Source organism: Argopecten irradians, chromosome 2 (assembly GCF_041381155.1).
Source record: "Argopecten irradians isolate NY chromosome 2, Ai_NY, whole genome shotgun sequence".
Lineage (NCBI taxonomy): Eukaryota > Metazoa > Mollusca > Bivalvia > Pectinida > Pectinidae > Argopecten > Argopecten irradians.
Window position 1 is genome coordinate 26688357 of NC_091135.1, and position 27642 is coordinate 26715998.

General features: G+C 36.0%; 2 protein-coding genes across 9 annotated transcripts in view; one reads left to right on the forward strand and one right to left on the reverse strand.

Annotated features, from left to right (window-relative positions):
- The window catches only part of LOC138314968 (formin-like protein), a 40968-nt gene extending 34051 nt beyond the window's left edge, over positions 1–6917 (reverse strand). For both annotated transcript variants that reach the window (XM_069255639.1, XM_069255638.1), the window contains exons 1-2: positions 6496–6917; positions 608–691 (exon numbers count right to left, since the gene is read on the reverse strand). In XM_069255639.1, the coding sequence (XP_069111740.1) occupies positions 608–691; positions 6496–6660 (249 nt within the window). In that variant the 5' untranslated portion in view covers positions 6661–6917. The remainder of the gene's footprint in view (positions 1–607; positions 692–6495) is intronic.
- A 6397-nt stretch (positions 6918–13314) lies between these two features.
- Positions 13315–27642, forward strand: part of LOC138314969 (rho GTPase-activating protein 12-like) — a 35739-nt gene continuing 21411 nt past the window's right edge. For 2 of the 7 annotated variants that reach the window (XM_069255642.1, XM_069255646.1), the window contains exons 1-2: positions 13324–14405; positions 24165–24410. In XM_069255642.1, coding sequence (XP_069111743.1) covers positions 13803–14405; positions 24165–24410 — 849 coding nt within the window. In that variant the 5' untranslated portion in view covers positions 13324–13802. Of the gene's footprint in view, positions 14406–24164; positions 24411–27642 lie in introns of all 7 variants that reach the window. The other 5 variants (XM_069255644.1, XM_069255640.1, XM_069255641.1 and 2 more) reach the window with 5 other exon arrangements.

Below are 27642 nucleotides of genomic sequence, written 5' to 3' on the forward strand. Positions count from 1 at the left end.
TCGTCAAAATCTGTCTGCGTACGAAGAAATTAATTTAAAGTAAGGAAATTCTAAAATGTCCTCACGGCTCACTTTGTCCGTGGTTACATTTCCACGCAGCCTCGCTTTCAATGCTTTCACCTTTTCTTTACTTTAATGGTCAGAACTGGGAAACTAAGCAGAACTTGACCATCGTATTAATATGTGAGAACTTTTTGAAGGCCAATGAACGCATTTAGACTGGTTTTCTTTGCCCGACTATTCACTTTAATTGAAATAATTCAAACCGAATAAAGACGATCAGTAACACAAAACAATCATAAACATTTTATTAAATTTTATTTAGCCATTTCATTACTTTGGTAAACTACAATACAAACTAGCCTTTATAACTGCTCCTTATATTATATATCAAAATACTTGATGCATTAACCTACCCGTTAATTTATTATTAAAGTAGTACATACACTGTATAAGAAAACATAAAGAAAACCTGTACATGTACAGGTCGTATCAGACTCGGGTTCGATGTTTTTACGGAGACAATTATTAGGTGCTGTCATCTATTTATAGTATGACACATTATTAAGTACAGGGCGTATGATCACTGCCACTATAACCTATGTACCTGGTCACAAATCAAGTCCCATTTCTTCTCATCGTCGTAATTCTTGAGGACTTTAGCCTTGTCCGGCGGCAGATCCATGGAAGCCTGAATAAAAAAATATCAAAATGTTCTTAATGAAAGACAACAGACTTTTTTTCATTATATATACAAAACTTCTTATTAATGGATATACCTTTAAACTGTCCCCAGATTGGATGACTGATACTCAACCCCCCTTGCACAAATTTAGTAATAACTCCATTAAAAGGGGACATTGCAGAACCCTATATATAGTTTACTTAACTCCCCTTTATGTCAGGGTTCTGTGTACCAAATTTTATCAAAATCTGTCAGATAGTTTAGGATTCCAGAATAGCATTATATTATTCATATATATCAATAATAGCTACAAATGCAAACATAAAATATGAGGAACGTGATCATGATGTTTGGTTCAAGACAGATAAAACAAAACACTAGTCACTGTACATTTAGTATTTTAGTCTCTGATAATTAATAGAGGTTTAGGAGCATGAATGTCTCCAAAGCCAGACAAGTACTTAAGCAGTGGCAGGATGGTGGAACCTTTCTATTGGACTGGTTAGATAATCAGATTAGGAGAGAAGGATCCTCAGCAGAATGGAATTAGTGTGGAATCACTTAGTGGCGTAGTGAAATGGGACAAAATATTGTGAAATGGGACAAAATATTGGTCCCTGTTTTATCAACATTCCTTTATGCATGGAAAATTCTTAACAAAGTCTGATTGGTGAAATAACACAATTAATCATGTTTAGAATGACTTGTTACTTGTGATTTTTCATTTCAGAAGATTTAGTGTCATATGTTGAAGACAATGAAAATTGGGTAGCAGGTAGCATGCCTATATATGAGACTCTCCCCTGCAGTTAGTTGTGATGCTTGGTCTAAAACTAAAGCAATATGTTGGAATAGGATAAAACTTTGTATCTGTAAAATAATCTATACAGTAAAAGGGAAATATCACAGGATAAAAGAAATCAACCTTTGCCACGTATGATATTCTATATTCCTCTAACTAGTTGAACTTACAATAAACATATCAACATTAATTGATGCAGTTAACAGCTGGACTTACTTGATTTGTGGTCAGTACATACGTAGAAAGATCACAATTTTAAAACTTAAAATTATTTATGATTCTGATATTGTTATTATTGATAAATCTTACAATCAAGGAGCTGATTTAGGTCAGATTATATGATGCAGTGGCAGGCTGAGGAGTTGAAATATATGAGGTAGGCAAACATTAACTTTAAATCAAGTTTATATAACTTTTCACTTGCTATCACATGTAACAGACTGGAGTGCATGATTTTATATAAATTTGATCACTGACTCCACTAGAGATTGAACCTGGTACCACTAGATTACTACTCTATTGCTAACTGATCCAGCTACTGAAGAAATTCTCTAGCCGAGAGGTATAGTATTCACCCACAGGGTAAACCTTACACACATCACATAACAATCTTAATGACTGATAACTGCAATGGGGGTAGGGGTGTTGGTTGTAACTTGTTAATTGTAATTGAAAAGAAAGTATATATCTTGTATATGATGTCAGGGGTTAGCTTGCAGTTATTTTTAGCTGCAACTTTATTCAAAGTTCTTTGCTTTGAGAATATATGAGAAATAAGTATAAGTACTCAACATCACTCATATCCATACATGAGTATAGCAGGCATTCACACGATCCCAGTTTTTAGCCCTGATATCTAATGTTGTAACTCAACAAGCAACTAAATAATGTAAGAAGGAAGCAAATGCTGGCGATTAGACACTTCTCATTAACAATGTATAGAGAATAATTTATATTTCATCCACAAAATTTTATTGATATGTATAATATTACATGTGTCTAATTTATTCACAAATGAATCAAATTATGATAATTGATTTAAGGATAACACAATAACAGGAAGAAACTAAAAATGTTTAAACAGATACATTTTTCAACTCTGAAAATCTAGCAACAAGCACAGCAAGCTAGAATGTCGACAAATTGGTTTTACATGTCAGATTGTCTAGAATTTGTTTTGGAGCTCATGATCAAGTCACCCAAGAAAAATGTGCAGCATTGGATACAGCAAAAGTCTCAAGTGTAAGTATGTCTCAACATAATGTGTTTAAGTGAAACCCAGGAAATATGATCAGCCTGGTCCAAGTTATATATATCAAATGACCATGTAGCTCTCCATCCATCACTAGTGCAGGTTTATATTTACCAGCCACTCAACTTCCGACAAGTGTAGGAAAACAGCTGTTTTCTACATCATTGTAATTACTGAAAACTGCAACTTAACCATATATACGTCAAAACTTATTCTTTTTTTTTTACATAAATTTGAAATGCAGAAAAAACTTGTTTAATATATTAAAAGAAATGGAAATTGAGCATTTAAAAATAGCAGCAATGAAATTGATATTCATCCATTGAAAACAATTTTTTATTGATCTAAAACTCTATATATAAAAAAATAATAATCAGTTTGTCATCAAGTATCAACTATCATAATGTATCTGGAAAAAACTCTAATCTTTATAAGATAAAAGCCGATTTTTTTTACTTCAGAGTATAAGATAAATACCAGGTATGACCAGTATTTTTTTATAAAACATCTGGGACCGGGTACCAAGTACATGTGTCCTTAATCACCATAGGGAGTTTTTTCTATTATCAATTTTTCTCTTATTCTATGCTTAAAACTATGAGAAATATCTTAAGTTATAAAATTAAAGTGCACATCAAACCTAAAAGGTTGTTCAAATATTTAAGTTTTTATTTCTGTATTAAGAGAAAATAAACTTCTTTTTACCATTATACTGGATTCATGCATCATCATATCTATTTTATGAGTGTACATACATTACACCTGTTATTACCAGGTAAATTAACATATATTACAAAGTAATTTTATAATATAACACAACAGTCACACCAATACATATACATTTTTAATGCACAACACCATTATACAACTGACAAACAGCCGTATGTACGAATATATATAGTGAAAACTCATGTCGAAGACAGGGAAAAAAACCCTATTTAATGGCTGTTAACAAAGATGTGTAGGTAATGAATAATAAGTCTGTTAAGTGCTACAGAGTACACCTTACTCATGATATTGATATAGAAACTTGCCACACACAATATACACCTCCTCACATCATTTGCCAGTACATTAATTGCTTGTATATATGTGAGAGCTGATTGGGTGAAGTACAGGACCTGAACTTAATAACCCAATAAGTACATCTACTTTAGTCAATTTTTACACAATTTATGACAATGACATTTTGTAATAGATACAAGATACAATATTTTATGTATCCTGTATATGTAATCCTTGTTGTATCCTCGAGCTCTTGAAACTACAATTTTGAATCAATTGAAATGTTTTACTATTTAGAAATATTTTGATCATGAAACTCTATCCTTTTTGGATAAATTAATTCAAAACATCCTATTCTCTGTCTATGGTTCAACACTGTATGAAATTGAAATTCTCTTCATTTGACTTTAAAATTTATTAATGTTTTATATTGGAATATATATGACTGCTTAATTGATTGTGTGTAAATGCATTGGCTTCTTATATCATGTAACAGGACACAACAGTATATTTTATCACCTTAAGTTATGGAAACAAATTAAAATAAGAAGCTGTTATACTTGCTGCAATGTTGTTACATTTTTGAAAGGCACACTTCATAATCATAACTATATGTGTCAGATAATGAATTTCTAACCCTAGATGTAAATATCCTTCCAAAGCCTGATTCATATATGTTACCAGCTATGTTACACATATTTACACTTTCCAAGTACATTCATAATTCAGGTTGAATAAAAACAACAACAAACTTTCATACCAGATAAGTATTATCAATGGATAAAATGACAGATGTTATAAAATATTTTATGACCAACAGATGTTAAGATTTCTCATAGCAAATGTTGATCATGTGATAAGCTTTGATTAATATTTCATTCAACTTTAAAATCAATAAATGCAAAAACATTTCAGAAAAAAAATGTCAGCTTTAGAAAAAAACTTTGGTTGTTGCCAAAGAGACAGTTCTGTTATATAATCATCAAACCACAATACATATTGTAAAAGTTTAATTGTACGCATGTGTGTATTACCGTATGCTAGTTAACTTCGGGTAATTTCCCTTTAGGTAATATAATTTGCACATCATCATCATCAACAGACTGAAACGCTGTGGATGGTCGCACATCTGTCGTTACGGTAACATTTTGTTGTGTGTGATATGCACCAGTGATGTTGTGTTGAGGACTAAGGAGAGCAGTGTAATAGCATGACAGGTGTTAATTTGTACCATTATGGACCAGGCTATTGTCTTCCTAAGTAGGGGCAATAATTACCTTAGTATTAGCTTGAAATTAACAGAAAAGAGATTTCAAGGTTTGCATGTATCTTTAATGTTGAATTTTACAGTAATTACAGCTATTATATTGTAGACCTTACAGTTACAATGACATACTGGTCTATGTTCCTTTTCTACACATTTCCATCTAAATAATGGATATGTTATTAACATTTTAACAAGCCATGTTTTTAAACCAGACATCACATCAAAAGATTAATTTATATAAGAAGCACAAGGACATATTTGTTTGACCATAATATATACATTGTACATATATGCAGCAAACATATTTTATAATAAATATCATTTTGCATCCAAAAACATTTAAACAAGTCACCAGTTCAAGGTGATTAGGCAGAGAGATGGTTACAAGAGCATCAAAGAGACTGACCTTATTTATTATTAATTGTGTCTCACATTGAATACATCATTAAACAAATGTTCTTTTTGTTGATCAAACAATATTGTAGTGACAAGAAAGAACTTGTACTCTTTGTTGTTTAGGTTTCCTTGTCCCAACCATATTTTGCAAAAATAATCAACAATTATTACTTATAATTATTAATTAATCAGATTTTGTGAGGTTACTGTATATCACAAAGTGTAAAATTTTATTCACAGGAAAAATAAATTGACAATGTGAATGCTAGCTGCTGAAAGGGCATAAAAAACACACAACACTCCTGATGATCTGTCTGAAATCATCATACATTTCGATATCATATATATGCCTTTTAATTCCACTAGCTACACATGTACAGTACTAGTAAATGCCAATATATAGTAGGATTGGACTGGATCGAAGTCCATCACAAGGTAGCTCAGCCTTGATTGGTAGAGCATCTGGCTAGTGTTTGGAGATCCTGTGTTCGAGTCAGGCCGGCCTAGATCTGACCACTATATTTTCTTCTCTCCTGTTAATATTGAGGCCCAACAAAGTGAGTTTAATATTATAGTGTGCATGTCTTCGAGGGTGAAGACTTTGAGAAGGAAGGGAGTATATGGGTTGATCATTGATGACCAGCTGTATTGGTAGCTCAATAAGATCCTGGGTTAACGTTGCGGCTACAATTTTCTCTCTCCTTTCTCGACCAACAGAAGATATATACCTGGCAAGTCATGCATGAATACAGAATTCAGGCTTTATAAAATATTGTAAGAAGTTAATAGCATTTTAGAGTTAAAATCTGAGTGTGTTATGATAACCCTAAGTACAGTGTACATGCAAACAGTTGTAGTTCTGCACATCAATGAATGCAGGTGAGGAATTCAATAAAATATCATTTAAATTTGGTTTCACAAACTGAACCTATTACTTATAATATATCTTATCTCTTTATTAAATGGTAACATAACACACATCAATGGCAATATATAAGTTCTGTGTCAACAACAACGTGGTTTGATTCTGATGTATCAGTTGATTGGTTAGTATTATCATTTGATCGGCTAATTCGTCCCCAACTTACCAGGACTTTCGTGAATCTGCGCTCCAGTTCGTGAGAATCTGGCATTGGGAGACGAATCGACATGGCTGGGGTTCTGAACTCTGGTCCTCTGTAGTTATGTGTGCTTTCCCCATTCCCCATTGTTTGAACAAGTGCACACTCAAACGTTAGCGGGCGAGTCGACATTGGTGTAGTATGGCTTCACAATACATTGTCAAAATTGGTTGCTTCATGAGCTGTTGTTTACAACATCAAAATGGTGCATGGCGACATCATAGATGCTTTTACCATGAATAAGTCAACGCAAATCCCTATGATACAAATACATCACAATCGTGGTCTCATGTGGTTAAGATCAAATTATTTTGACACAAAATCGAGTTGTTGGTAAAATCGCCGGCCATTTTTCATTCAGACAGGAAGGGAGCAGTTTCTGATTCATTTCCCGCATCATCTCGCGAGATGTAGCTGTGCATAGTCAATGAGACGCTTAAGCGAGGGGCGATCTCGGCACGTTATATAGTTTGGAGCAGCATTTTATATTAGTATTTTGACGATACAAAATAAAATTACATTTCCTCTGTTTAAATAGAAAACAGGATAAATAAAAATTATTGGTCCTATGGGAATATTCTAGTTATTTTACTTACCAAATTTTCAAAATGATATCAAGTTAAAGTTTTGAAATTGCCTAAACATGGATCCCAAGGAAATATTAAAATTAGGGACCCTGTTCTAACAAACGGAGAATCGATTTACAACTTGAAAACACAATTTTTATTTGGAAAAATAATCTTCTGAAATTTTCGTTCATGAGTGAAAAAAAAAAACAAATATAAGATATAACATATATTAAGATAGTAACAATTAACTATCTAAATCTCTGGGTATACAAATGTAACAAAAGTGACAGAGATGCACACAAATTGTATTTGTTCCAGCTTGAATACTCATTACCATCATCTATACTTTTTGGGTTACTACCACTGACGTGGTATAACGTCAACGATAGTAACCCCTGTAATATAGAGGATAAACAATTACAAAAAAGATGCACCAAAATACAAAAGGTTCCAGAGCCCTGTTCTTCGAGTAATTTGAGCTATCTAAGAGCATATCTAAGAAGGTTTTTTTCTTGCAACATCTCTGCACGAAGTACTCTGATTATCTCATCGCGAAACGTTTTATTTAGTGTCATTTGATTCTCATGAAATTTGCATTGTTATATTGCACCACCATAGGCATTTTGGAAACGTTTGGATACGTAGTTTGCCAAAGAAACCGCGTATGGGGATGAATAGGTCTCTATGGTTTCGCATGCCATTTTAAATATGTGTTTTACTACATAAATTGCTTAGCAAATGAAATTACGGTCTTCAGGTACATGTATGAGTTCCTACATCATGTTTTGCTTGCTTGTTGTTACTGATTGTGTATGCCGCTTAACCGATAATAACTACGGTGACCATTTTGATATCACATCACATAATTAAAAAAAAACAAATGTTAGTTTATTGTTTTCTGAGAATGGTATAAAATAGTCATACCAAATATACTAATCCAAAATAAATTCCATGAAAATATTTTGACAGGAATGTATAATAAAAATACCCAAAATAAGAAACTTATTTTATCTCTGTTTATGGAAGTTGGCAAGGCGGAATCATTTCCCAGTTGACGTCAAAGTCAACTCGTGCATTTTTAAATTGCAGCTTAGCGTTCTTCTAACGTCTTCTTTTTCTTTGTTAACTAAGAACGGGGACAAATAAATGAGAAAGCAGAATCTTAAAATTGAGAGGGTGCGATATCACTATCAACAGGGGGTGTGATATCACCCGTGGGGTAAGGATTGGGTGATGTCAGGCTGATATCAAACCCATGGGATTTGAATTTTATCATATATCAGAAATCAGTATAACCGAACATTTGATTTTGTATGGTTTCGTCATCCTCGATATTCCAAGGGTTACTATCACATTCGTTGTATTCATCCCTGGACTATGTCACAGCAAAATTGTTAGCTCTGTATTTTGACAATAAATGAGCGTCGTTCTCTTGTAATCTCCAAAGGAAATATCTGAATTCCTGTGAATGACCAATACTTTTTCCTCGTGAACTTTACCTTTATGCATTTTTACTGTGACATAGTCCATGGGTGGATATAATGACATTGAAACATGGGAAGGAAGCGAGTGAATTGCCCCCCCCCCCCCCCCCCCGTTCCCCAGGACATAGGAGGGGGGACAAATATGTCTTTTTGCCCCCCATTTTCGCCGAGTGAAATGTTCTGAAAATGCACATTTGAAAGAAAAAAAGGTCATCCTGCACATTTTCCGTACTTCATTTAAGTTTTTTTTTTATTTTTAAACCTTTGAAAACGAAAATTCAATATACACAAACTAGACTAAAAATGTCCATCAAGGGATTATACTATTTCAAAAATTTCTCTTAAAAGATTAATTTGTTAATATTATTTTGAGTTACACAACAACAAGCGCGAGATACTCTGGCCTTGAAACCAGACTTAGAAATTATGACAGATAGATGTCTGGTGTAGGATCACAGCGCATTGCTATATCAAAAGGTGGAACTCGCGTTTGATATCGGGTCAGTTCATCTCCAATTCAGACTGCCTCCGAGAAGCCCTGTTTACCTTGGTCTTCTCAACAAATGAATAATTTGTCTACCCAAATATAGCAATCCGTCGAGATAAGAGTCGATTTGCATACTATGAAAAATGACGAGGAAGATTTAAAGTTGCATAAAGGAAACTACTGTATTGACATAATATAACGTGCATGCATGATAAAAGGGATTGCTGTGGGTAGATAAATTAGTCATCTGTTGAAAAGACCAAGTTAAGTGACGCTTCTTGGTTTGATTAGTTTAACGTCCTATTAACAGCCAGGGTCATTTAAGGACGTGCCAGGTTTGTTGGTAGAGGAAAGCCGGAGTACCCGGAGAAAACCACCGACCAGCGGTCAATACCTGGCAACTACCCCACATGGGATTCGAACTCGCGACCCAGAGGTGGAGGGCATGTGGTAATATGTCGATACATCTTAACCACTCGGCCATCGCTTCTTGGTGGTAATGTTTTGTAAGCAGTCTCAATTTGAGATTGCCTGCCTTGGCACCGCCTCACTTTTGGCCTTGAGTTGAGCGTTCGCCCCTGTGAGGAAGGCTCTGGGTTCTGTCCCCTAGTCGAGACACACCAAAGTCTATAAAAGTGATAGTTTCTGCACCTGCTTAGCGCTCAGCATACAGGGAGTGGGACGACTGGTTTGCCCGTTGTCAGTATAATGTGACCGGGTGGGGTGTGTTGCTTGGTGTCTTCGGCGGCATGCTTCAGTGATATAGCACTATAAAAAGGGCAACAGTTCCACTATACAAGAAGACACAACATGAATATACCGCAGTCTCCCAAAACATGCACCTCGCGCAACACACCGCATACATGGGAGGCCGTCCTTACATGACCATAGCTGTTAATAGGACGTTAATTAATAAAACAAACAAACAAACAAACAATTTGAGATGACTTGGTCCGATACCAAACGGCGTCGGCGGGTTCCATCTTTTGATATAGCATTACGCTCAGGCCCTACACCTAATCCTGAAATAACATTCTAGGTATTGCTCCTCGGGCATAAAATGTGATTGCATGGCTAAAATGTTGAATAATGTACATGCCGGTAGCAAGCTCATTTCTTTTTGTTTCAACACAGACCTTTCAAAGATTTCAAAACAGACTATGTAGCAAATATGGGTTGACTGAAAGATGTAGGCTATGTGTTAATTAACTTTCGTAAACCTGTATTTTTAAAGCCCTCCACCAGTTTGAATCCCATGTTGAGCAGTTGCCAGGAACTGACCGCATGTCGGTGTGGTTTTTTTCTCCGGGTACTCCAGATTTCATCCACCAACAAACCTGGCACTTCCTTAAATGACCGTAACTGTTTTGAACGGAAAATATTTTTTAAATGCCATTTGAAGTCATTTCGATAAACAACTGATTATCATAATTCTTGTCTTATTTCTTCCGGTATATGATGGTTGGGAATTCGGGTTCCTGTCATAAAATAAGTACTTTTTTGTATAAAGATTTGTCAAGCTAGATATAGGAGACTGTGAATCTGTATTATCTAACCAATAAAACCTTGTACATCACACATTTTTCACCAAAAGAAGCAGAATCATAACGTATTAAACAAATTTTAAGGAGGTTCCACGACTTAAAAAATCCATAATAGAAAAAAATGCAAAATAGTTATGATATAATGAATTAAAACCAGAGATTTAAATAATTATATTTAAATCTCTGTTAAAACGTAATACAACTTTATCATCATTTGAGTATGCACACTCCCAGCTAACGTTCCCAATCATCTATCCACAAAATGAGGCAATTTTTGCTACTGAATATTTTGTACGAGTTGTAAAATGTTACCTTCAAATTAAAGGTTTTGATAACTAGATCATCCATACATCCTTAAGCCGCGCCGTTCTCCTAATCTCCACCCCAGTAGCTATACATCAGTTGACGTTCTGATGCAATTTGGTTATGAAGGGGGAGCAACTCTTGCTGTATTGACTTGTAACGAGTCAAGGGACACAACTCTGCTCTACTTGAACTGGTTTAAAAAAACATCCCAGACGGATAGATCCATTCACATGTAAATGTTTTAGTGATAATTCCCAGGTCCAGGTTTCGTGTTCCGTTGTCTGACAAATCTGTTGCGACTGCAAGATCGTCTGACAAAGCTGCCATAATTTTATGGCTATAAGATTGGTAATTTGATTCTTTGATGCAATATTCTATTTCAGACACTCTTTCTTATCTTAGTAACGATCGGACTGCATCTTAAACTGTTTTATATGGCAATGTCTAGTTCCACGGGAAAACTGACCTCAAAATGGTTCGATTTAATTTACTTCATCACTTTTATACTACCAAACACGTACACGTATATGTACTCACATGTTAATCAAAGCTCGACATGATTGATTTACTACCAGGGGTATGCAGCTGTATACAGTATTAATTTCTTGATGGATTATGGTTTTTTGTCTGGTTCATATGTTTATTTCGGAAACAGATTTTATTGTGCGAAACCTATATCACCTTCAGTTCAAGAACAGCTTGTTATGGTAATGTGGTACCGACTTTCACAATAAAATATTTCTTGTCTTATGGTTCCCCTTGTGTTTCCCTGTGTTATCGTATTTATTAATCCATGAATACATAAAACTTTTTTACCATTTGAATTGAACTATATGTTTGACGGAAACTAGCTCACAAAGCTATAGGAAAAAAATACATAAAATTTATTAATTTTATCAGACATATCCCATCCTAGTGTCGTTTGGACGGTTTAGTATTGAAATCAATCTCTAGAGATCGAAAGTCACGTCTAAATGTTGGATACATTTAATTTTGATAGAATTTCAGTCTAGATTCCTAAAACATCTCAATGATCCAAACTATCTAAATCATGGAGAAAAGCACATGTGATCTGATGGGTTCCGAACTAAATTGAAGTTAGATCCTGTGACAATAACAATATCAAGTGAACAGATATCCAATTGTGAAAATATTTATTGATTCAGGCTGATAAAATATGACACTTTTAAATTATGGCTCACCACCTTTCCGAAAAATAAATTGGAAATGTAAAACTAATTGATCTATACTTTTGTAGAGTCTCAAAATTTATTAGATTAACAATAATATTACACTTATCATTATATCTGAAAAATTTAATTGAAATAGATTACAATATAGGGTAAATCTTAATTTTCATACCGCGGATCTGTTCGCGCCTATTTTACATTGAATATATAGACGACATACCATCACGGTTGACATATATTAATTTATGCAGGAACCTGTGTTGTAACCTCATCTTGGGTCATCGATATCAATTTTCTTATGATATTATGGTTTTTTTAAATAACTTAAATTTTTGGTGTCATGGGCCAATCAACGCGTAATGTCTAACAAACAAAATATTTACTTTATCAAATATATCCCGTGTCATATTGTAGATGAAACATTTGAAAGGTATTGACTAACAAGTTTTTTTCGCAATTATATCATCAGTCTTGATAAACAAATTTAACGTTTTAACCACTCTGATTAAAATTAGATCTTCTATGTCGCTCTCCGTACCGTCCACTCGTAGACAAGCGGACGGTACGGAGAGCGACATAGAATTAACAAGTCACCCTTAAAGGGACAATTCACTCAGGCTATTTCTTTTACGTAACCAAGAAGCAAAATATAGCATAAATGTATTGTTCTACATTCTTATGAAACATATAACGTAAAACATTGAAAAATTCCACTACTTTGTTAAGTATTTTAATTAATATCGTTGAAATATCATATCGTTGATCAATAAGATTAAGCAGGTACAATATACCCATTCCCAAGCAAAAATCACGCACATTAAACAAATAAACTACATAACCACTGAGAAGGTGATAAAATGATTTTAGACAAGACAATTTACCTTATAAGGTAAACTTACTACTGTCAGAGCGATTTGACTCTTCAAGCAAGGGACAGGGTTTGGCATAGATTCTACAAGAAGTTCGACCACAATGCATAATGGCGGACACCGAGCGAGTTTGAACATCTACAGTACACATGTCACCGCCATGGGCTTTTCAGGCATATCACAGTATAACCGACTGATCTACTTTCCATTACCTAGAACAGATTTTTTTCCGATATATGTACAAGTTTTAATGTTCTCTTAGACTGAATTGTCCCTTTAACGTGTTGCAGACGATGTCTTACGGAAACGGGCGATAATATCCGAACGATCATCGTCAGCCACCAATCAAATTAGTTTTTACAGCCAGTGTTTGGCAAGGGTAAACAGAACTCTTTGGTGGGCGATGCCACTTGCCAGTTTCCGGAATGCGGATGAAAGTTTCCTGAGCGACTAAACAGTTAATTGACTGCAGTAACAGCAACAGCAAAGTGTGTATATACCGAGGTGCCTTCACAATGAAGTCACTTCGTCTACTACGGGGTAAAACGAAATATGTTACACCAGAATGACACTTTGTTTTAAGTCGAGCTCGAACCAAGAAACATGGAAGGAAACTTCCGCAAACTCTGAAAACTTCCCTTTAATGATTTGTATACTACCCCACCGGTTGTAAATAGTTAAAATGGTTTCATGAGTGTATATCAAATATGAAGTTGTGTGGATGCATTTGACAGCTTTTGCTGAACTGTCTTTATTTTATATTAAACTATTGCATAGAAACTTTTTTTCAATAGAAGGTATCCAAGATAAAATAATAAAATCGAGATGGGGGATAACTCAAATTATGACGGGTCCGATGAGGAAGATTACATTGGTTTCGGGTTTGTTACAAGGAAGCTTGTGGCCCTATATGACTATTCCTATACAGATGATGATGGCCTTGCTGTGCATATGAAAAGTGGAGAACAGTATCATCTGTTGGAGAAGTCTGGGGATTGGTGGGAAGTGATCAGAGCAGGGGACTCGAAAGATCTTTCCTTCTATGTCCCCGCAAATTATGTTAAATTTGTAGACGATAACGAAAGTAACACTCCAGACAAACATCAAGAGGATTCAGATGTGGGTGATCCAGGAAGTGAAATGAGTTCACTTGACGTACATACATCTCTTAAAAATGGTGTGAGTAATGCTGTTGATATTAGGGAAAATCACAAACCAGACGTAGGAATGGATATATATGCCAATAGTAATGTTAGTACATTTATGACAAACAATAATGATGCTCCATCTAAAAATGGAAGTATAACAGTCCGCCCTGGCATGTATCGTCGGAGTTTATCCACTGACGATGGAGGTGACTATGCAAACTTGGAAACATTACGAGAACAAGCAGGATTACCTCCAGCGCCTAAACCACCAGTAAATAATGTAAGTATGACTTAGATATTTGATAAATACTGGAAATATTGTATTTTGTATTAAGAATTGTTTTTATCATTAACTTGGTGTGAAATAGTAGTCCAGCTCCAGTCTAAATATAGAGTGGACACGTGATGATGATAGAGATAGGATGTTTGTTATTGTGTGTTAAAGTATATATATACAACCAATAAAGTGTCCAAATGTACAAATGTGTTCTTGCTGAAATTCTGTCACAATATAAGTTCAACAGTAATTAGAAATCTTGTTAAAATATTCATTGAAGAAAATATATGCTGAATTCATCTACAACAGACAATACATTCTCTATACATATAGATATGACAGCTAACTAATAACAGAGTGTCAGAGCAACTACAATATAATCAAATCTATTCCCACTTTCCTTAGAATATTTCTAACATAAATAGTAGAAAATGGTTATGATGTTACATGTTTCTTAAATTACTGACACACAAGTGGAGAGCTAGTGGTAGAATGTTACTCATCATAACCAATTGACCATGTGCACCCAGCACCTATGTATACTGGTAAGGCATTATAGCCCAACAAGGAGGGCTAGTAGATTTGTGGTCAGAAGTTTTAGAGCTATTATTGTAGCTATGATTTATTAAAGATGCTCCACCGCTGACAAATGGTATTTTTTCACTATTAAAAACAGGAGCAGACGATTAAGTATTTTTCTTCAGTTACAAAAGTTGCTTACTTTACACCATTACCACCATTGAAAAGTTTGAGCTTCTAATTTTACTTCAAGTTAAAAATATGAAAAACAATTAATTGCATCCGGAAGAAATTCCGTAAAACTATATCCTATATGGAATGAACTACTGAATGCGCATGTACCAAAGGCAAAATAAATTATTCTATATTATTTTTTGTGTTAATTAGACTATTATATACACGATTAAACACCAATTATTGTTCAAATGATGAATATCAGTTATGGTCTGTCGGCGGTGGAGCATCTTTAACTATCCATGGACAATGTTCATCCTGACCAACAGATACCGATAGAGGGCTAGTTGTCAGCCACTGTATCTATATATACAGTAGCCACTTGGACACAACAGTCTAGAATTAGAGTGCTAGAGGTATTGTGGCAACCTTAATTAGCCACTTGTTCATCAGCCGATGGTCACATAGACTCCGAAGTGAAAGGCTAGTGGAAGTATTTCCCAGAGAAAGAGAACTAATAAGTTATAACATAATATGTCAATCACCTTCTAAGCAAATACCCTAACCAAGACAAGCTGTAAGGGGCCAAAAGTACCTACCCTAACTAAGACAAGAGGTAAGGGGTTGGTAGTACCCTAACTAAGACAAGAGGTAGGGAGCTGGTAGTACCCTAACTAAGACAAGAGGTAAGGGGCTGGTAGTACCCTAACTAAGACAAGAGGTAAGGGGCTGGTAGTACCCTAACTAAGACAAGAGGTAAGGGGCTGGTAGTACCCTAACTAAGACAAGAGGTAAGGGGCTGGTAGTACCCTAACTAAGACAAGAGGTAAGGGGCTGGTAGTACCCTAACTAAGACAAGAGGTAAGGGGCTGGTAGTACCCTAACTAAGACAAGAGGTAAGGGGCTGGTAGTACCAAAACTAAGACAAGAGGTAAGGGGCTGGTAGTTCCCTTACCAAGACAAGAGGTAAGGGGCTGGTAGTACCCTAACTAAGACAAGAGGTAATTGGCTGGTAGTATCCTAACTAAGACAAGAGGTAAGAGGCTGATAGTACCCAAACTAAGACAAGAGGCAAGGGGCTGGTAGTACCCTTACCAAGACAAGAGGTAAGGGGCTGGTAGTTCCCTTACCAAGACAAGAGGTAAGGGGCTGGTAGTACCCTTACCAAGACAAGAGGTAAGGGGCTGGTAGTACCCTTACCAAGACAAGAGGTAAGGGGCTGGTAGTACCCTAACTAAGGCATGAGGTAAGGGGCTATTTTTTTTTATTATATCAAATTATATCTAATTTGATATAATGTATAACATGGCGATGAATGTAGTATAATATATATAAATGATAAGAATTTTAGAGTTTGAAATTTGGACTAATATATAATTATCTACATATATCTTTCAAGTACGGGGTATGTTACACTGTGTCGGTCAAGCACATGTGTTTCATATTTACGATAGTATATGTAGGTACATGTAAAGTATATTGGAAACCAACTTCTGTTAGGGTTATTGTATAACTACTAATTACATAGCCATGTTATTAATTATGATGCATGATCAGTTCTAATGAGTAACCATGTTTCCCTATGTAATACAGCATCTACGTTGGGTCAACTGTTCCAGGTATTGGCTTTCATACCAAAATATTGACATATGTTATCCTGATGTACTGCTATATTAACTCGCCAATAATCTCTGTACAGAGTCGATTCCTAAGACTCCAATAAACGTATCATACCATTCACTGAATCTGCGTTGGAGTTCTACATACACATTTCCTCAAATACCTTTATACAAGATATAAAACATAATATAACTAAGACAAGAGGTAAGGGGCTGGTAGTACCCTAACTAAGACAAGAGGTAAGGGGCTGGTAGTACCCTAACTAAGGCAAGAGGTAATGGGCTGGTAGTACCCTAACTAAGGCAAGAGGTAATGGGCTGGTAGTACCCTAACTAAGACAAGAGGTAAGGGGCTGGTAGTACCCTAACTAAGACAAGAGGTAATGGGCTGGTAGTACCCTAACTAAGACAAGAGGTAAGGGGCTGGTAGTACCCTAACTAAGACAAGAGGTAAGGGGCTGGTAGTACCCTAACTAAGACAAGAGGTAATGGGCTGGTAGTACCCTAACTAAGGCAAGAGGTAATGGGCTGGTAGTACCCTAACTAAGACAAGAGGTAATGGGCTGGTAGTACTCTAACTAAGGCAAGAGGTAATGGGCTGGTAGTACCCTAACTAAGACAAGAGGTAAGGGGCTGGTAGTACCCTAACTAAGACAAGTGGTAATGGGCTGGTAGTACCCTAACTAAGACAAGAGGTAAGGGGCTGGTAGTACCCTAACTAAGACAAGTGGTAATGGGCTGGTAGTACCCTAACTAAGACAAGAGGTAAGGGGCTGGTAGTACCCTAACTAAGACAAGAGGTAAGGGGCTGGTAGTACCCTAACTAAGACAAGAGGTAAGGGGCTGGTAGTACCCTAACTAAGACAAGAGGTAAGGGGCTGGTAGTACCCTAACTAAGACAAGAGGTAATGGGCTGGTAGTACCCTAACTAAGACAAGAGGTAAGAGGCTGGTAGTACCCTAACTAAGACAAAAGGTAATGGGCTGGTAGTACCCTAACTAAGACAAGAGGTAAGGGGCTGGTAGTACCCTAACTAAGACAAGTGGTAATGGGCTGGTAGTACCCTTACTAAGACAAGAGGTAATGGGCTGGTAGTACCCTTACTAAGACAAAAGGTAAGGGGCTGGTAGTACCCTAACTAAGACAAGAGGTAATGGGCTGGTAGTACCCTAACTAAGACAAGAGGTAGGGGCTGATAGTACCCTTACTAAGACAAGTGGTAATGGGCTGGTAGTACCCTTACTAAGACAAGAGGTAAGGGGCTGGTAGTACCCTAACTAAGACAAGTGGTAATGGGCTGGTAGTACCCTAACTAAGACAAGAGGTAAGGGGCTGGTAGTACCCTTACTAAGACAAGAGGTAAGGGGCTGGTAGTACCCTAACTAAGACAAGTGGTAATGGGCTGGTAGTACCCTAACTAAGACAAGAGGTAAGGGGCTGGTAGTACCCTTACTAAGACAAGAGGTAAGGGGCTGGTAGTACCCTAACTAAGACAAGAGGTAATGGGCTGGTAGTACCCTAACTAAGACAAGAGGTAAGGGGCTGGTAGTACCCTAACTAAGACAAGAGGTAATGGGCTGGTAGTACCCTAACTAAGACAAGAGGTAAGGGGTACCCTAACTAAGACAAGAGGTAAGGGGCTGGTAGTACCCTAACTAAGACAAGAGGTAAGGGGCTGGTAGTACCCTAACTAAGACAAGTGGTAATGGGCTGGTAGTACCCTAACTAAGACAAGAGGTAAGAGGCTGGTAGTATCCAAACTCAGACAAGAGGTACGGTGCTGGTAGTACCCTTACCAAGACAAGAGGTAAGGGGCTGGTAGTACCCTAACTAAGACAAAAGGTAATGGGCTGGTAGTACCCTAACTAAGACAAGAGGTAAGAGGCTGGTAGTACCCTAACTAAGACAAGAGGTAAGGGGCTGATAGTACCCTAACTAAGACAAGAGGTAAGGGGCTGGTAGTACCCTAACTAAGACAAGAGGTAAGGGGCTGGTAGTACCCTAACTAAGACAAGAGGTAAGGGGCTGGTAGTACCCTAACTAAGACAAGAGGTAAGAGGCTGGTAGTACCCAAACTAAGACAAGAGGTAAGAGGCTGATAGTACCCTAACTAAGACAAGAGGTAAGGGGCTGGTAGTACCCTAACTAAGACAAGAGGTAAGGGGCTGGTAGTACCCTAACTAAGACAAGAGGTAAGGGGCTGGTAGTACCCTAACTAAGACAAGAGGTAAGAGGCTGATAGTACCCAAACTAAGACAAGAGGTAAGAGGCTGGTAGTACCCTAACTAAGACAAGAGGTAAGAGGCTGGTAGTACCCTAACTAAGACAAGAGGTAAGAGGCTGATAGTACCCTAACTAAGACAAGAGGTAAGAGGCTGGTAGTACCCTAACTAAGACAAGAGGTAAGGGGCTGGTAGTACCCTAACTAAGACAAGAGGTAAGGGGCTGGTAGTACCCTAACTAAGACAAGAGGTAAGGGGCTGGTAGTACCCTAACTAAGACAAGAGGTAATGGGCTGGTAGTACCCTAACTAAGACAAGAGGTAAGGGGCTGGTAGTACCCTAACTAAGACAAGAGGTAATGGGCTGGTAGTACCCTAACTAAGACAAGAGGTAAGGGGCTGGTAGTACCCTAACTAAGACAAGAGGTAAGGGGCTGGTAGTACCCTAACTAAGACAAGAGGTAAGGGGCTGGTAGTACCCTAACTAAGACAAGAGGTAAGGGGTGGTAGTACCCTAACTAAGACAAGAGGTAAGAGGCTGGTAGTACCCAAACTAAGACAAGAGGTAAGAGGCTGGTAGTACCCTAACTAAGACAAGAGGTAAGAGGCTGATAGTACCCTAACCAAGACAGGAGGTAAGGGGTTGTTGGCCATATCATAGACATACATAATATGGTAGGATGTTAAAAGCTACTGTTACGAGGAGTGATGTTAGGAAGTCAGTCAAAAGATAGAAGGCTTGTGGTATTGTGGCAAAGATATGAACTTGTAATTTAAAGTCAGACAATGCAATCATACGCAGCCTTACACGGAGGCCTCATCTGTTGAAGTATCCTGTGATGTCATGATTTTCAAAATCATTGAAAATGTGCACTCAATCTCTCATATCTATTAGAATATCGACTTGTTTATGAAATTCATCCAGTTAAAAAATCCATGACCTTGTTTTTGACCTTTGTTTCCCTACACTAGCTCTGACTGTCAACTTACTCTCTGTGATACTTTATACGATGATGAGAATAAAATTATCTGAAGTTTAATAGCAGTTGAAATATGAATTTGTTCAATGTAATTGTCTAAACCTTATGGTCATCAGAACCTATAAATTGATTAAAGTTTATATTGAGAAATTAAGTACCAATTTTTTCTAAAAATATTATAGATTTACCCTAGATTACTTCTTTATCATTTGGAAAAAATTTAACATGCATTATATTTAATTATCCGCATGTCAAGATTATGGCTTAATCTACAGTCAGAATATGTACAGTATTATAATATGTCTCTGTGAACTAAATTGACTTGTCTTGAATACCGTAATTAAGATCAACAGTACTGCATTGTCTATTTGAAATATTTCATTACTAGATGTAGTCAGATGTTTATATATTTCCATAGAAATTATTTAGCTATCATCATAATTTTATAACCAAATGCATATAGTTAATAAACTTTAATTGATTTTTGTTAGTATAATTTAATTTGCACAGCCTATTTTATTTACAGTAACAGCTACAATCATAATAACAGAATGCTTCCCAAGTGATATTTGTTGCATGCTGCTGTTGAATGCAAGACCTTATGTTAGCTTGAAAAAATGTTCTAAATTGTAATTTCCCTAAATTATTTCATTAATTAATCTAAAAGAAATTGTAAGAGTAACAAATGACTCTGAACTATATTTATACATGTTAATATTTTACAACTATACTAGTGAGGATACTTCATCAGCTAATTCAGCAGAGTCACAGGTATAAAATAATAATTGAAGTGCCTTGTCACTTGTATTCATCAAAATTATCCTCTGTATAGCTACTAACTTATCTATAGAGACTATGGTATATATAGCTACTCAAGAGGCAAAGAAATAAGGACTTTACAGCCAAGTGGTCTTAATACACATGTCAAATTTTAATAGAAATGGGTAACTAGGACCCTTTAGAGAGTGGTCTTAATAAGCAGGTGGCCTTGATAGACAGGTTGTCGTTAAGGCAGGTTATACTTTAGTTTGATATGTATAGAAAACTTATTTCCTTTGTTCTCAAAAGTTTTATTACACATGCATTGCTGTACTTAAAATATATATAGTGTGAAAACCAGATCTTTAGTATCTATGGTAAATCTTTCCTTTTGATTTAAGCAAAGGTGATTATGATTGGAATACCTTGTAAGTGACAAGTAAATATCAGTGTTTAGCTCTTCTTATCTATAATGAACAACAGACAAATGGGGTGTGACATGTAAACTTGTAACAAAGTAGTGGGTCATCTTGTATAAGGTGGCATATACACATACCTCCTCACAGTTTGACACTGATGTATGATAACTCATTGGTGTATGAATCAATTTGAATGTTGATCAGTTCATTACCACACTACTTTCATTATAGTCAGTATTCAGTGTATTTGACCTGTGAAGTTGTGGTAGGCATAAATAGATTCTTAAGCAGTAAAGCTACACATGGTTACATTATATAGGACACATATACTCATAGGATCATATAACAGAAGGAAAAGTAATGTAAAACGTGTTAAAATTAGCAAAGGACACATGATGTAACAGCTCTTTAGTAGTACTAGGCTATTTAGTAACAATTGGAGACTCTATAAAGGTCATAGTTAGAAAAAAATCTTCAGAGACTGTGTAACCGTCACACGTCACTACGCCCCATCCAAGTCGACCACAAATTTAAATCATCAGTATTTGGCCAAAACGTCTTACACATAAGAAGAATTGAAGATGACATAAGAGAGTTTTTGTGACTGATCATGTACTCAGCAAATATCGGAAAAGTTCACTAAAATATTAATATGAATAATTGTCCAAGGACTTTGTAGCATTATAATGTGGAACTTTTAATTTATTGATTAGAGAAAGTTTATTTATGGTTCTTTATCCATCATTTCTGGGATCCAGAATATTAGAATTCAAGTGGACTATTTACTTAAAATCAAAACACTAGAACTAGGGAACTATAGTTGAAGGTGATATTCCCTTTGTAGATGTAGCCATAGAAATGAAAATTAAAGAAGAAATGAATACGGTATAAACTTCCTTATATCATGTTTGCAGCTATATAAAGGATGAAAACATTTCTGTTATTATGATGTAAGATCATTAAAATGTGTTTCATCATTTTATTTGTTCGTGTTAGGCTAGATATGACACGCCCATTTTAATGTCAGGTTTTCTACAAAGATTTTCATGACTACGCCATCCCACACATTTTATATACTCAGTTCGGGGCCAGTGGTCACAGCTATATAAACAGTTCAACTACACTTCAACATTATAGAATCAACTTATATGATAATATGTAGGTCACGATTCAGGAACTGATAGTACAAATATGTAGTACATTGGTTGGGCATAAGTTGATGTAGATGCAATATGTATCTGGTAATTCAGGATATCCACGTGCATATATACTTACATTATTTTTTCTAATTATATTTGCATTTATTATACACAAAGTGCATTTATTATACACAAAGTCAAATATATAAATATACAGGTAAACAATCCTTGTTGTTTGTGTTGTTGCCTTATCAACATCATTAAACATCTCCTGAAGAACAGCGGTAGCTGTCAAAGCGCTAGAGATGGCAGATTTGTTTTAGTTTTGTTTTTGTTTTGTTTTTTCTTCTTTTAATTTCCATCACAAGGGATATTCAACATTTATTTATTATTATGTTATACAGGTATATAGGTTATTGCTATATAAAGTGCACACCCATGTACTAAACCATGTACTTTTAAAAGTAAATTAAAAGCATCATTTAGAGATCTGTTAAAGATGCTCTACCGCCGACAAATGGTATTTTTTCACTATCAAAAACAGGAACAGACGATTTAGTATTTTTCTTCAGTTACAAAAATTACTTACTTTACATTATTATGACCATTGAAAAGTTTGAGCTTCTAATTTTACTTAAAGATAAAAACATGAAAAATAATTAATTGCATCCCGAAAAAAATCTGTGGCACTATATCTTATCTGGAATGAAGTAATGATTGCGCATGCACCAAAGGCGCAATAAATTATTTTATGTTATTTTTGTGTTAATTATTGTTCAAATGATGAATATCATTTATGCTCTCTCGGCAATGGAGCATCTTTAAATTGTTTTCTGCTTTGTACATATAACAATAGGTTAGATATCCATGTATTGTGAAATGTCTACCTGTATAAGTGTGGTAAACGTAGCCATAGAGTCACATAATACTTTGTTAGCTGATATACAGAAGGCATGTATAATTACATTCGTATGAATTCAGCCTTTATCATTATGACTAGCTACATTATAAATATAATATTTCATAAGATTTTCAAATATTAATGGACTTACCAGTATATATACAAGTTAATATGATAATTGATATCAGAAAGTAAAGACAGACTTGTACAAGTCATTCATTTAATTACACTAACATTTATCTACTCTGAAATCGGTTGTAAAAACATACATTTGTACAAGTCCATATTCTGAATACAAGAATAAGTATGAAAATGAACTTTTAACAGTCCTATTCTCCATGTAACTGCTTGTGATATTCTTCCTATAGTCTGCATAATCCCACTAAGGTGGCCGAGTGGTTAAGATGTTTCATCATTTAGCCACAAGTCCTTCACCTCTGGGTCGTGGGTTCGAATCCCATGTGGGGCAGTTGCCAGGTACTGACCGATGGTGGGTGTTTTTTTTGTGGGTACTCCAACTTTCTCCCACCAAGAAACCTGGCACGTCCTTACATGACCTTGGCTGTTAATAAGCTGTTAAACTAATAAAACCCAAACCCTCCTCTTTCCTTGACACTTTCTAATCCAAACTAAGGTATATATATATTCCTAATGTAAAGCATGCTCCATTGCACATTTTTGGTCAGTTTCTCAATTTTTCTACACCAAACATAGGCCTATATGTTTATGGAGATTTTGATTCCTTTGGTCAGTGCATTTGTCCATCAATGTATTTCCAAACATGTGGCAAAAGCCACTTAAATAAGCAAATAAACTGAAAACTGAAAAAAATTTCATCTCTTCTCCATCAATCATTTTAAGTAAGACCAGTGCCATAGTTGTGTCATTTCTCTTGGCAACATTGGCAACAGCCTCTATGCTGGAAATTTCTGTAATAAATTTATCAATTACAATATTTTTCATTCAAAGAAGAAATATCAATGAATTTACTGAAAGTATGTTAATAACCAAAAGTAATGTTATTATTTCAGGATGAGAATATTTATGCCAATGTTGATAGCCTAAACATTCAACCACAGATTGCCGTGACAATCTCTCCTTCACCTCAACTGTCCCCCGAGGAGCCCCCTATCCCAGATGAAAAGAACTGTCCCTACCTAAGGACTCTACTCAATGTCTGGGATGCTTATCTTGACCCAATGACAAAGCGAAATTTCTACATTCACAAGGAAACCAAAGAGAAAACTTGGAAACCCCCAAGATATCCAAAGGCTAAGGTATGCATAATTTGTAACACATTAAATGTATGAAATGACATTCATGTAGTGCATTATTGTAATGTTTCTAATTTGGTTTAAGAAAATGAAATCCAAAACTAAATTTCTCGATTAATAATGCCAATGTAAATTTGGAGGTACGGGGTAAGTGCACTATTTTGATATAGGCCTCCAGTTTCAATTACATGTACATGTAATTGCATTAGTTTGTTTCTCAACCAAAGATTATCACAGATATTACGTAGTACTAATTATCTGACATAAAAAAAGATTACAGTAATTAATCCTAATTGGACACATAGTCATAGTAAGACTTAGCTTTGAAATACAACCCTTTAAACGTGACTGACCATTTAGTAAAGAGAAAGTGGGTGAACTGTTGGGTACTGCCTAACCTTTACAGTGGAGTAATTATAGACAGACTGTCAGCTTGTTTACAACGTCTCCCAAAGTGTTTATTCGATAAAGGTTAAATTTTCACTTGACCCTGTATGTACTGTTTAAGATATGCATGTAGTTGATATTTCGTAGTATTCAAACTAGATACAAATACACTGAAAAGAAAACTATACTGTTTGTATAGATCTATGGTACTCAAGGGTATTTCAGATATATTAGGTGGTATTGGGGATATAACCCAGAGGTATTGCTGATATAACCCAGGGGTTTTGGGGATATAACTCAGAGGTATTGGGGATATAACTCATGGTATTGGGGATATAACCCAGGGTATTTGGGATATAAGCATATAACCCACAGGTATTTGGGATATAACCTAGGGTATTGGGGATATAACCCAGGATATTGGGGATATAACCCAGGGTATTGGGGATATAACCCAGGGGTATTGGGGATATAACCCAGGATATTGGGGATATATCCCAGGAGTATTGGGGATATAACCCAGGTAATTGGGGATATAACCCAGGGGTATTGGGGATATAACCCAGGGTATTGGGGATATAACCCAGGGTATTGGGGATATAACCCAGGGGTATTGGGGATATAACCCAGGGTATTGGGGATATAACCCAGGGTATTGGGGATATAACCCAGGGTATTGGGGATATAACCCAGGGTATTGGGGATATAACCCAGGGTATTGGGGATATAACCCAGGGTATTGGGGATATAACCCAGGGTATTGGGGATATAACCCAGGTATTGGGGATATAACCCAGGTATTGGGGATATAACCCAGGGTATTGGGGATAACCAGGTATTGGGGATATAACCCAGGATATTGGGGATATAACCAAGGGTATTGGGGATATAACCAAGGGTATTGGGGATATAACCCAGGATATTGGGGATATAACCCAGGGGTATTGGGGATATAACCCAGGTGCAGGGGATATTGGGGATATAACCCAGGGTATTGGGGATATAACCCAGGGTATTGGGGATATAACCCAGGGGTATTGGGGATATAACCCAGCGGTATTGGGGATATAACCCAGGATATTGGGGATATAACCAAGGGTATTGGGGATATAACCCAAGGATATTGGGGATATAACCCAGGGGTATTGGGGATATAACCCAGGGTATTGGGGATATAACCAAGGGTATTGGGGATATAACCCAGGGTATTGGGGATATAACCCAGGGGTATTGGGGATATAACCCAGGTAATTGGGGATATAACCCAGGGGTATTGGGGATATAACCCAGGAGTATTGGGGATATAACCCAGGTAATTGGGGATATAACCCAGGGGTATTGGGGATATAACCCAGGTAATTGGGGATATAACCCAGGGGTATTGGGGATATAACCCAGAGTATTGGGGATATAACCCAGGGTATTGATGATATAACCAAGGGTATTGGGGATATAACCCAGGATATTGGGGATATATCCCAGGAGTATTGGGGATATAACCCAGGTAATTGGGGATATAACCCAGGGGTATTGGGGATATAACCCAGAGTATTGGGGATATAACCCAGGGTATTGATGATATAACCAAGGGTATTGGGGATATAACCCAGGAGTATTGGGGATATAACCCAGAGTATTGGGGATATAACCCAGGGTATTGATGATATAACCTAGGGGTATTGGGGATATAACCCACAGGTATTAGGGATTTAAATAACTCAGGGCTATTGGGGATATAACCCAGGGGTATTGGGGATTTAAATAACCCAGAGGTATCAGATATAACCCAGGGGTATTAGGGATATAATCCAGGGTAATTAGAGATATAACCTAGAGGTATCAGAGATATAACCCATGGGTACAGGATTACTGGAGATATTACTTAAAAGGTATAAGGGATATAATAGAAAGACAGATAGTATTAGAGTTACGAAGTCATGTGTCTCTGATGTATAGGGAAATGTTTTCTAAGGACCACCCTCTTGTTTACATCAATATTTACTTCAGGGTTACAGGATATATGTCAACATCTTCTGTCAATTTACATAAACATATCTAGAACAGGGGTTTTATAAGGTATATTATGGTATATAAGTATAAACTATACATTTACTAATGGCTTATCTCTGTGGTAATTATAAGTATATAAGTGCATTACATCATATATATCAGCTGTACTCGGTATTGGAGACATGTGTATGTGTATAAAGTATCAGATAACCTTGTGATATGCATGTCTACTGTAAACAACTTTAAAGGGTATCAAAAGAGAAATAAATAGGATAGAAAAAAAATTGTTTTGACCGAAAAAAAAGTAAATCCTGTCCAAATCAAGAATTTGATTGTCTTTTAGATACATGTATTCAATATTTGTCTTTTAGATACATGTATTCAATATTGTCTTTCATGTGTACATATACATGTATATGTTTTAAGTCTGAATGCTTTTGTGATATATCAAATTACTGCAAAATAATATGAACACATGTACAAGGCCTTATATAAAGGATTAAAACAGGAAAATAATTTCTCCTTTAACCGTTTAATTATGTTAATAGCCACAGATCCAGACCACTTACACATGTGTCTATGTTTTACACAGTAGTAGTAAGACAGTGTAAAAATGCCACCAGGCTTGTCTGTAGGGGACATAAAAGCCATTACAGTTAAATTAAGTCAGCAGTTTAAGCATGCACAGGGATTCCATGTTACACAATTAATTGGTCATGAACCTATATATATATATATATATATTATATAATAGTTCTACCTGTAGGTTTGGTGTCCCAGTGTAAAAGGTCACTGTGTACCTTACCATAAGTTGATTGTAGCCTGCCTATATGGGTAC